The sequence below is a fragment of the Phaethon aethereus genome (assembly GCF_964289735.1).
Source record: "Phaethon aethereus genome assembly, chromosome: 6".
NCBI lineage: Eukaryota > Metazoa > Chordata > Aves > Phaethontiformes > Phaethontidae > Phaethon > Phaethon aethereus.
The window spans coordinates 22252229-22264907 of record NC_138580.1 but is presented as its reverse complement, the minus strand read 5'-3'; the positions used below and the strand labels follow the sequence as shown (position 1 = coordinate 22264907).

General features: G+C 38.1%; 1 protein-coding gene across 1 annotated transcript in view; it reads left to right on the top strand.

Moving 5' to 3' along the window:
- Positions 1 to 7889: 7889 nt before the first annotated feature.
- ABCB11 (ATP binding cassette subfamily B member 11) overlaps positions 7890 to 12679 on the top strand; it is a gene marked incomplete at both ends in the record, with an annotated part of 42432 nt that continues 37642 nt past the window's right edge. The window contains 4 exons of the mRNA XM_082001814.1: positions 7890 to 7965; positions 10301 to 10322; positions 11726 to 11773; positions 11869 to 11917. Coding sequence (XP_081857940.1) covers positions 7890 to 7965; positions 10301 to 10322; positions 11726 to 11773; positions 11869 to 11917 — 195 coding nt within the window. The remainder of the gene's footprint in view (positions 7966 to 10300; positions 10323 to 11725; positions 11774 to 11868; positions 11918 to 12679) is intronic.

The window sequence follows — 12679 nt, the reverse complement described above, 5'->3', positions numbered from 1 at the left end:
CCTTCATACTATTTAGGAAAAAAAATTGTGATAACATGTGGAGGAAAATAACAAAAAGTATTTTCAAAACCCAGGAGAAATAAAGAAGTGAACAAAGTGTTTTCCTTTGTTTTTCAAAGGATCAGAGGAGAGGAAGATAAAGCATCATGCAGAAGCAGAAGTGTACTACCATATTGGGATCTGCCTTACACTTTGATATGCTGAGGTGCTATCACTGTAAGTGGCACAGTTAAGATGGGGATTATACTCAAGTGAAAAATCCAATGTCTGGCTTCTTGGCCCCAGAACCACTGTATGCTAGCTACAGAAATAAATTTGGCTATGAATGGTTAAGAAATAAATTAATGAAGCATAAGAGCTGACTGCTCAATGCCTTCTGTCAGGCAGGAGAGTCCAAACTGCTGTACTTGCATACAGACTTTAGTGTAAAACACAGAAACAAGCTGCTCATCTGGAGTCTCAGCCTGCCGTGGCAGACTGAGTCCGTTCACCCGGTGGGTGGAAAACTGGCCACGTACTCCTTCATAGCTGTGAGCACTCAGTGCTAAATTTCTGGCTATCTTTAGGAAGTTTCGGAAGCATTTTATTTGATTGCTGTTACTAGCTGATGTCAATACTAGAATAAAGATCAGTAGGTTATAGACTACAGCTTAGACCTGAGGAGTCCTGTGCCAAAAGAGTGCATGGGCTTTCATTTCTTACTGACAAATTATCTGTGTGGAAATAACTAAGATTCATTATTATTCACTTGCTCTTATGAACTGTTGGAAAAAAATCCAGAGAAGAGAGGATAACTTCATCTGGAGTGGTAATATGCTAGAATAAACAGCTACTCAAATTGAGGGAAGAAGTAGTTATTTTACTGCATTTGGCTCAATGAACTGTGATCTCTTTCTTCTTGTGCAAAGAGGTATTAAAATGATGTGAGCTGTAAGCAAAATGTTTCCCTTCAACTCAGACCACGACTGAGGGGAATTATCCTGACAGCATTGCTCATCTTTCATGAACTAAATAGTATCTATAACCTACCAAAATTCAGAGGTTTTGCATGTGTCCCCTACGAGAATTCAAGGATGAAAGCATTTGTTCTCAGTCTCTTTGATTTACTGAAGTCCTGCTCTGTATCGCTTTAGTTCAGTGGCTAATTCTTCATTTACTGGAGGGCTGACTAGCAACAGAAACCGAGTTTTTGTTTCCCAGGACATTAGAAAGAAACAAAGTACAAGAGGGCTTGAGGAGATGGAGTGGATTTGGCTAGTTTTTTCTACTAGCAGCTGTAAAAGGGGAAGGTGATTCTGTGGGAGTGGGACCAGATCTACGTGCTATATGTTCTCCACTTTGCTCTACACAGACAGAAGATTTTTCAGCATAGATTCATTTTTATGCCCCATGTCATAAAGTCAGGTCAGAATTTATTTATCTTCAGGACTTTTTGTAAGGATGAGTTGAGAGAAATGGAGATTTAGATGGGAGCACAGCCCTTCAAAAAGATTGCGATAGTCTGTGGTCTCAGCTCCAATTCATCACTGCCTTAAATATACTTCGTTAGCAGTGTGAAACAGACTCTGCGCACACTTTCTGAATGCTTAGATAAGCAAAGTCTTTAAGTGAAAAGACTGAAGTAATTTATGTAAAGCTAAAATTACATTCTGTGTCTGGCAAGCCAAGCCTTGTCTGGAGATGCTGGACTTCCTTGCATGCTAAGTCTGAGCTCTGCTCGAGTACCTTGAAAAGCAAAGGCATTGTATGACCTTTGGCCATGTTGCTCCTGAAGAAGCTGTCAGGGGAGAACAAAGCAAAGCAGAGTTCTGCTCCACCATATAATTTTTCTTCCAGCTTTTCCACTCCCATGCCTTGCACTGCAAGTAACCTTTTTTTTTTGCCTCTGGCTCTATGATGTGGTGGACAAGATGATTAGCACTGTGACATTATCCCAATGTTATTCTCAAAGCTATGCTGTGAACATTAAGATAGATGTAGACTTCTTTTTGTTAAGAAAATAGGAAAAGACACCAGGTTTGTGTTTGGTTATGCTGCCAAACAAGGAAAGTTGAGTTCTAGCTACGTTTAATTGTGATGCACTTTTGTGCATGAGGCTTTATCATGGAAAATTTGAGAGCACAGAAGACTTGAGGAGAGCTAACAGTCACTAAGATTAAGACACTGCCTTTCTATCTTGTCCTATCAGCCAGGGCTATCTGTAGTGAGAACTGATTCCAGAGGGAAACTAAACCATGTTTGCCATTTCCCTTTAAACACTGTGGTGACATTGGCTGAGGTCATAGCATTGTCCTCACCAATGTCCCTTATTGTAAAATCCATGGAGGGCACATCTCCAATGAGAAACTACTACTCAGGAGCTTCTGGGTTTTAAAATACTAATTTTAAAGAAAAAGTGATAAAATAGAAGTCTTGGGGAGAGGGACAAGCTATGGGTTAGAAAACCAAGCTTTTGAGCACGTTTTTAATCGGAATTTAGCTTAGTCTCTGAACTGATTTTCATATTATTTAGCTGCTGGTGTGGTTTACTGCAGGGAACGGTAGTGTACACTGAATTACTGCATGGCTAACAAAGTCATTCTATACCAATTCTGATAAAATAATGTTATAATAATCTCTTCCCATACATTGATTGTGAGCTGCTTTTTTTTTTTCCAGAGAACCGCCTGGTCTCCTTGTGGGTAATTGCTTTCCAAGTGCCCTAACTTTATGTTGTGAGATTGCATTAGTCAAATTTAAACCCTCCATCAGATGTCAATGAACTGCAACCATTGTGACCGCTTGGTTATTGACCCAGGTGCAAATAGCCAATGCCCAATTTAAAGATTCAGTTCTGACAAATGGGTTAACATAATGAAAACATGACGGGAAATGGTTGGGTGCTTCACTGACTAATTGAACAGGATCCTTGCAATTTGTTCTATGATACATGACTTTTCACAGCCACAGGTGAGTAACAAATCTATCATGTTTAACGTTTCAGAGTTAACTGATGAAATTTCCTGAACTGAAAGTACCTGTATTTTTCCTCCAGGATAATTTAAGCTAAATGCTAAATCCCCTTTGCACCATTAGTGTTCGGTTTTGTTTGGTGGTTTTTTGTTTTGGTTTGGTTTTTGTTTTTGTTTTTTAATGGGACTGTTTGAAGAACAAGACATTGAAGTTCTATTTTGAAGCAAAATGTCTTTCTACATGCTATCATTAATATCTGAGGAACCTAATTTTAAAGAAAAATGAAGGATAGAGCTTTCAGGGCCAATTTTCACTGGGTTTTTTTTCTCCCTTTGTGTTAATAAAAATAAAAAATTAAAACTGTGATTTGAAAAAGATTTCAAAGGGCTTTGGATCCGGTCCTAATGTTACTTCATTCTATAGGATATGTTGCTTTGTTAGCATTTTCCAAGTCTTACTTGTTTAAATCTAGATTTTGGGTTCTTTAAAGATTTTTGTTTATAAAAAATCCAGCAGCCATACCTTAATTGGCTAGAGTAAAATGCTTTTTCACTTCAGTGCAGTTCCTGAGGTGTTCTCTGCTCCTAGTTTGTATTTTGCACACACAGGGGTAGATGGGATGATCTAATGCCTTCTATTATCTCCAATTTCTATTATCTAAATAATTTTTAATACAGACATCAGCAACAGTATTTTTCAAGATGTTGTAAGTGATCCCCAGTTAAACATTTAGACCCTGAGGAAGCTTATTTTAGTATTCTGATACAGCATACTAATCTGTTTAAGTCAGCTAATGAATGATGCTTGCTGGACAGGATAGTATGTGGATAGTATTTCATGTGTTGAGCTTTAGAAAATACACAAAAAATGTGTTTCCTTTCAAAAATGTGGGAAAGTCACAATTTTATTGGAAAAGTGACATCATTCCAGAAAGTTTAGCTCTAGCAAGTGTTTGTAACTAGAATCCTTATTAAAGTCTATCAGTCACTGGGGTTTTTTTTCCACTTTTCCTATTACTTAAAACTGCATTAGCATTCAGGCTTAAAAAAAATCAGTTGCAAAATACATTTCATAGTGTTAAAATACAGTGTCAGAGCAAGCACTGAAATGAGACTTCCCAGCATGATGTTCTATACTGGCATTTAAAGGACAGATTGATTTTTTTCAGTGTTACATTATAAAATTTTCTGTAGTTGTTATGATTGCAAAGTCAAATAATAAATAGCTGAAAGAGGACGGGCAGGGAGTGACTTTGATTTGCTTTACTTTTGCCGCCTTCATCACTTTACAGTATGACATTATCTGTTATCTTTCTGAAGCAGAAATGCAGTGGTTTGTTGTTTGGTTTTTTTTTTTAACCACCTCATAGTTTTTCACTGGGAACTACATTCAGTTGTATGGTTCAAATGGTTTATATAATTTAATTTAAATAGGTTTACACTCCTGTGAAGCTGTAAAGTATTTTAGAGCTTCTGGAATGTGTATGTAAATACCACCCTTAAAGTTTAGATTTATTTTGATAGCAGAACAGGTAGGAACATGGCTTCTTTACTCCAGCAGAACACTTTCATAATCCAGGTGACATTTCCAGTTACACTAATTTCAGTGTAAAATCAGCAGGTTTTCTATTAGCTCAGCTTTCTTTATACAGTTCCATTACTTGTGTGCTAAACAGTGCAAAACAGTCAGTACTAGATCTAGAAACATGGCTTCATGTTTAAGGAAAAATTGCTAGTAAAATTACCATTGTGGTGAACTATCTTTTGCAGAAGGAAACAAGAGTATATGGTTGCAGTTGGTATCTTCTGGATATTATTAATTCAGCTAATGATGCTTTAACCATTTGAACCAAATGGTTTGAACCAACTTCAGTGAAAACATAATCTCAAGGGACTTAAAGCTGCCAGGAATATATGCTTGCTCTTTTGGGAAAGCTACATTTATTTAAATATAAACTGAATAATGTAATCTGGAAATGAAGCCCTTGTTAAATCCTCTTCCATATGCTTGATGCAAATCCATCTGAAGTGAAATCTAATGATTTGTAACACAGGTCCCATGTGAAACAGCAATATGTTTATGATGTTTCCTTTCTTTCTGGTCAGAAGCAGGTATTACATGCTTTCTCTGTCATATAAAAGAGCAGAAAGACAACTTGGAAGTGTGCACACAGTAGAGACTTTAACTAAGGAAGTACCATAGCTTGTTGAGCCCATTTGCCATCTGTGTCAAAGAATGGAAAAATTATGGTTAAGATTATAAATTTTTTTCACTGTATATCAGGATGAGTTAAAAACTCCTGTGGTTTTATGCTGTAAGTGACTATTCTAGTCCTGGTCAGACATTTTGCTATTGCAGTGGTGATTTGGCTTTACACGTTTACTTAAGGAGAGAATTTGAGTAACAATTTAGGGTGTCATGGAGCATGGGTGGGTGGGAATTTACTGACCCACGGATGAATAAGTCATCTCTGCTCATCAGAAACTTTTAGGCGAGAAAGACTGCATTTATAGAGTAGCAATCAATGAACCAATATCCATATAAGTGGATGAACTGAATTAAGTTCTACAGAGGCCTGTCTTGCTTCTGGTATAATCCAGTAATATTGACAATGATGTGGATTACACAATGGAGAATATCCTTATTAAATGTGAACATGACATAAAGGGAGGACAGACTGCAAATATGCTCAAGAACAGCAAATCAAAAGCCCCTTAACCAAGAGGTAAAATGGGCTGAAGAATGTAAGGTGTTATTAAATATCAACAATAGCAGGCAGGATTAATCAACTATGAAAATACAGTTTGGAAAGCAACTGGCGCTGTAGCAAATTGTTTGCAAAAAATGAGTGGCTTTTGTGGACTATAAACTGAATGTGAATCAATAATGTGATACTTCTGTTAAAGAAACACATGTCATACTGGGTTGCATAAACAGTAATATAATCTGTGAAACGTGAAATAATCCTTCACCTTTGCTTGGTGTTGGTAAGACTGGTGCTGTAGTGCTGTCAAGAAAGATGTCCTAGAATCCAGAGAAGACCAGTGGAAATTATCAGAGGTTTAGGAAATAGACCCTACCAAGGAAAACTGAATGAGTTGCTTTCTTCATCTGGAGAGACTTTCTAGTATTATTTAAATAAATACAGCCTACTAACAAAGTGGAAAGGAATTACGATGTTCCATATCCTTGGTGGATTGCACAAGAAGTGAGAGGTTTAAATTATGACAGGTAAGATTCAGATTAGACATTAGGAAAAAAATATTTTAGCAATAAGGATAGTGAAGCACTAATTGCCAGGGGAGTTCTTCAGGCATCTTTGATAAACTTCAGTTAAAATGACACAAGAATAATTGAACTTTGCCTTGGATGCTTGGAAGTAGTCAAGAGACTTTTGTCTGTCCAGCCTGACTTATTGACGATTGAGTGATGTGCCAAGAGATGTACCCATAAAATTCAGGAGAAGAGAATAAAAAAAGAGAAGGGTTTGGTTGGGGTGAGCAGTTCTTGAAAGCCAGTTTGGAGGGAAAAGTAACAAAACTGAAAGGTGGGGACTTTATGGGAAGTAGAATTATTAAAACTCACATATGCATCCTGAGCCACTGGACTGGCCTCTGTTACGTTGCTCTATTTGGATCTAGGAATGGGCGTATTTCCTTCATCCTCTGGTAATTTCAGAGCCGAGCTGCTTCTCAGCCCTTCCCACTTGGAAGGAGCTGCCTGGCTGTGGCTAATCACACAGCTGTAGCCAATATGAAGGATTTTGGTAGTTTTAATACTATTAGCAGGAAAGAAGTAGTTCCTTTAGAGGCTAAATAGGTAAAAACTCAGCTGGCTGGGAAGTCAGGTAGTGTAACACAAATAATCTATGGAAATGGGTCTTTCACACAGACAACTTCTTGTGTTATTTGGGTAAAAGATGTTAAAACTTTGATATCTAAATGTGTAAAATGAGAGGTTTTGAGAGGTTTATAAAGTATAAAAATACAAATGTTGTTGCTTAATGACTGGAATAAGGTATTATGACTATGCTTTGGGATCCATTATATTAAACAAAGGTGTGGATGAGGTGACTTTGGTTATGAAAGGGCATGTTTTGGGGAGGGCTTCTGCAGCACTTTTCCCCAGGTGCCATCTTGGATGCCAGGCCTGCCTGACCAAAACTAGTGCTACTGGCAGATTTTGCCTCACAAAAGTGCTTCTTTAACAAAAAATTGTTAACTTTGTCTCCTTATTTCTTCTCATGTATGACGTCTGCTCAGCATGTCAGTGATTAGTTAGGAATAAACCTGTCCAGAGGAGCAGGTCTGCCGGGTACCCCATCCCAGCCGAGAGCTGTGGGAGTGCAACTGGCGGTGATGTTGCAAGATGCCAGTGTGGCCTTGGAGTTCCCCCACCGGCCACCCCTCTTGTTCCCCAGTTGTCCCCTGTCATGGTCCTGCTGGCCACTGCCAGCTGGGATGGGACAAGGCAGGGGCAGGTCTCCTGCCTGCTGCTCCCTCATAGCTGGGGCAGGACCTGTCTTATTAATACCTCAGTCTATAACCTACAGATGTCCCCTGCACAGAAGCAGTAGTTTATTTAATACAGCTATTGATAGGGAGGGGGCTGTTTGCAGTGGGCTGCAAAGCCCTGCGGAGCAGCCCTCACCCGAGGCAGGAGGCATTGAAGCCTGTCGGAGGCCTTGCACTTAGGGGTGAGTTGGGCATGCTTCTCTGAGGTGTTCTCTGTAGTTTCACTGTGTCTGGGACATCGATTCTGTTATAACTTGTGCTGTAATCAGTGTCGTTGCCCTGGGATAACCAAGACAAAACTGATGTAAGCAGGAGTTTAAAATAATATTGCCGTATGTTCATAGACAAATGTATCCTGATACTCTTTTTTTTTTTCCCCCTTCCCCCCACCCCCTCAGGACTTCTGAAAAGTAACTGATCATCATGTCTGACCCTGTTGTTCTGCGTAGTATCAAGAGATTGGGAGAGGATAACTATGCTTTTGACTTGGATGGCAAATGTAAGAAGTTTATTCTTCAGTCAGCTCCTTATTCTATAAAGCATGTAACATAGGTGGTGGGTGGCCTAAGTGGAGCAAATAGTCTACAGAATACAAAGCAAATAGTCTGTGGAATAAATACAGAGTTATGTGGTACCTGCTATTATGGGTATGGTGCCTGCAAAACAACTTCTCTGTAAAAATTACGTATAACAATCCTTACTCGTGGACAGTCTTTACTTATCAGCCTGTAAGTTCATCGTATCTACCGAGGTTTTTATACTCAGCACTTTGGTGTACAGGTAAAGGGCCTTTACTGGAGGAAAAAAAAAAAGTTCTGTCTTCCATAGTTTCTAGAGCTGCTTTCACCAAAGACATATATCTGTAGTCATACTTATATTAGGCAGAATTCTTATGAGCTATTGCTATACAGATCTGCATTCCTTCTCCTTATCAGGGCTTTTCTCTTTTCTTCCATTTTTTCTTTGCAATGTGTGCTTTTCCATTTTGCCAATCCAGATATGGCAAGAGTCAAGCAGAAACATGAAGAGAAACTGCTACATATTTTGAGATCTGCTTATAAGACTTGAGAAAAACAGACAAAGAGAGGGGCATTAAATATTTATACTGAATGTAAGGTACAAAGGAAAGAAAAACAGTAGCATATAATGGAAGATAAATTGCAATACAGTGAAATGTACATGCTTCTCACATAGAGTAAAAAGGGTTCACAAAAGGATTCCAGCACTCAGGTGTCACCAGATTCCCTAAGCATACATACATTTTGTATTTTCAAATTCCCTGATAGCTGTGGCCTAATCCTGGAAGTGTTTAAGCTTTTGTTAAAATAATTCTCCTAGGACCCAATGAAATGGTTCAGACCATGCATGAAATAGCCTGTGTTCTAAACACAGGTCTTACTGAGATTTACAAATGTGGCATTCATTCCCCATTTCACCTGCTTCATTACAAAAACTGGTGCTCTCAGGTTGACTCTGAACAAAGCACAGCTTAAGGAGGAGGGATGCTTTTTTTATTTTGGGTTCTCTTTTTTTCTTTTAATTCATCATAGGTATTGTTAGAACAATCAAGCTGGATAGTCATAAAGACTATGCAGTTTTATTCCACTTGAAATACTTTATGACAGATTACCTCCAAAAAACTGAAGACTCATGTTGAAAGACAGTCCCTCGCTCTTGGAACTATTTTTTACCAACAAAAGGAAATCAATGTCCTCCTACTTCTGGGACAGAAGACTGTTCATCTCTTCCAGCCACTTACTTAGAGCTTCTCCCAGATTTATCTAGCTGGTTTGAGGGGTTGTTTTTTTGTCTACTAGTTTGTGTTATGTGCTTGTCGCTTTTACTTGTTACAGGATTTTGGCAAAAGACTTGCTATCGGGACCAAAGCTATTCCTCTTTTCACAGTTGGGGTTTTTTTTTTGGCCTATCCAAGTGAGTTTTCCTCTGGTTTCTCAGTTTCCTTGGAAATGCACCTTGTTTCCTGCTTAATGTAGTGAGCAGTTTGTTGAACTGCTAGAGCACCTTTCCCAAAGCAAACATAATTGCTTTAAAACCCTACTGGCATTATGCTGATTGATCTCTTCTGCTCTGTAATCTCCAGTGAGGTTTGCTTCAATAACCATCTTTTGTACATATTAGTAAGAAATAGCTCTCTCTGGATCAACCCTTGAACACCACATCAGTAGGTGTAGTTAAGAGCCAGCTTTAGCTAGGAGCCTTTTGAATACAATTTTTCATCACTTGATTCAAGTACCAAGAATAGACATCAATGTGGCAAGTTCATCTTACCGTCCAGGATTTGCAGTCTCTAAGTTGTTGGAAGGCAAGAGTAAAGAGCTACTGCTCCTCCTTTCAGGAAATATGCATGCACTGCCAGTAGAGTAGTGTTTCTTCATGAGACAGTGTCCAAGAGAACTAGTTGAACACTAGCAGTTTGCAATGAAAATGAGTTGACTTCTGGCAATAGTTCTGAATGATGTACTTAGTGAAAACCATTTTCTCATCTTTATCATCATAAAGGACTAGATGACCTTTAAAGGTCCCTTCCAACCCAATCTATTCTTTGATTCTATGATTCCATGATCTGGGGGATCGAAAACTTGAAACTACTTCTTTAAGGCAAAGCAGGCATAAATTGATATAAATTTACCAAGGAATTTTTGGACCCTTGTCAGTTGATGTCCCTGGCTAGATGTTTCAGTGGGAATAAGACGCTTATAACTCAGGAATGATAAGGTCCCATGGGGTTCTATGGTTTATGTTTCACATGTGTACGGAAGATTATGTACTTTAACAATAATTATTAACAAGACTGCATTTATTTTCCATAACAGGTAACAGCTTCAAGAAATCAGAGTAAGTCATGTACACGAATGGAACAGTCGGTATTTCTAGGAATATTCAAAGAAGTTAATGTCATTGGATCAAACTGAAGCATTTATAGAATATATGGTATTTAATGAAAAGCTGTTCTCTAGGAGTTAAACTACCTTATTTGATACAACTGACACAGGTAGACCAAAACAGGCCTAGAAACCTTTAAAAACACATAGTACTGGCAGCAAAATATGGTCTTTCTTCTGAAAATGTTTTTGATATTCAAATTTATCTTTCTTCTGTGCTTTTAGTTTGAGAAATAAGTTTTTCAGGAATTTTAATCAATCTTGATTAATTGCTCTTAAAGCTTATCTGTGAGACTTTAAAAGAAAAGGAATTATCTCACATCATTTGAACTCAGATATTAAGATTTAAATGTAGAATTCTAGGTAGTTAAAAGCTGAAATGACTTAGAGAACTTGACCTTCAGCTATAATCTGAGATTTGAATGAGGTTAAGAGCCTCCTTCTTCCTAGATTTTGGGACAACTCAGTAGCAGACTGGACATCCCAATGGGTGCTGTGATTTGTGCCAGCTCTTTCTGACACAGCGTACACAGTCTGAGAACTACTCCTCAAATAAGGAAGCAAGAGCATCTCTTAATTTTTGTCTTTGTCAGGTTGCCCATCTCAGAGAACACCAGCCCAGTACTCAAGGTCTACCAAGGTCCTCACACATATCTTGAAACCCAAGTTGGACTCTCACACATAACAAACATAATCCTACCTACTATGCATATGAAGCATCCTTCAGGCTTTCTAGGATCTGGTTTCTGAAAACTGTTCATGGCAAATATAGCTTGAATTAATTTGTTTAATTAAAAAAAATCCAAATTCAAAATCCCTACTCATTTATCACTGAATGTGCACAGCTGATGAGTACTTGCTATAGTATGAATCCCATCCGTAATGGTGCAAGTAGTCCTTTAGATTTTAACTGATCATACAGAATAGAAACATATAATGTGAGCACTGAAAAAAACCCTGTATAGTTGGGTGAGCGATTCTTCTGCCACTGTGGACATACAAACATACAGGCAATATAAAAAGGAATGGGAACAGAACATTTCTCTGTCATAAAGAAAGGACTAGCCAAGAATTTGGATGGTAGTTTTTTCTCTGACTGACTTCCAAGAACCCACAATCCACATTATAGCAACAGTGTTTTGCGGAGCTGCTTATGAAACAAAGCACAAACCTTCGGGTCATGTTAACCTAACCTCCATTCTAGTCCCTGTCTAAAACTTAAAAGAATGATAAAGTTACTGGTTCCAAAGAAATCTGAAAGAAACAGCTTGTCTTTTAAAATTCTGGGCAAAATGTCTAAAATAAAAAACATTTCAGAGAAGTAATTTTAATGTAAAATCTTATCCTTTTTGCTAGGAATAGCTATACCTATGAAGAACCTTTTATAGAGAAGAAAAGTGAAAAGTGAGTTAAGTTCAATTCTGTGTACTATCTTTGCGTATAGAACAAAATATGTACTAAAATACAAGTTTATAATTTTATGTTTTCTGTTCTTGAAGGTCATCAGAAAAGAAAGAAAACAGTATTCGTGTTGGCTTCTTTCAGCTGGTAATGAAACCAATGGCTATAAATATTTTATGTGTATTGTGCTGCAGAATAAGTGACAATAATCTATGTGGTTGTTTTGGGGAATAGCTGTGACTAAGACAAACTTTTAAGGATTAAACCATTTGGCATGAAATCCTGCCGTTAAAGTCAATGGGAATTTAACAGAACCCTTTGTCATTTTGTCAGCTTGGTATTGATTATCAATATTTGTGTCATCATCGTCTATTAAACACATTATACTGAGCCTACAGGTAGATATGGGGAAAAGAGTTAAGATGCACAGCAGGGATCTAGGTGACCTTGGTTCATTCTTATTTCTGCCACAAATCTGCTGTGTGATATTTGGCAGATAATTTAGCTCCCTTGTAATTGGTCCATGGGTATTAGGAGATTTGGTAACTATAGGAACGTGGGAATGCACAGTACTGTATGGTATGCCTAGTCTTTGATGGGTCTTGGAATCCCATAGGGTGCATCTAAATTTTAAAATCAATGTAGTAGAGTGATGTCCAACCCAGCAGCATGCAGCTAAGAGGTTTTATTACTTCTGTTTTGCATGTAGTCTAGGCAATTAGCCTGTAATGTGTCCAGACTAAGATGGTCCTGACTGTAGTACTGGGCTAGTGCAGTTACATCCATGTGGCTTGTACTCTACCTGGCTAAGTATCTCAACTCTTAGTTGGGTGGAGAGAACAGTAGGTCAACACAGAGGCCTGTGTCTGTCAAGCAGAGGGGTTTGAATTCTGTAGCCTGTTTTGCACA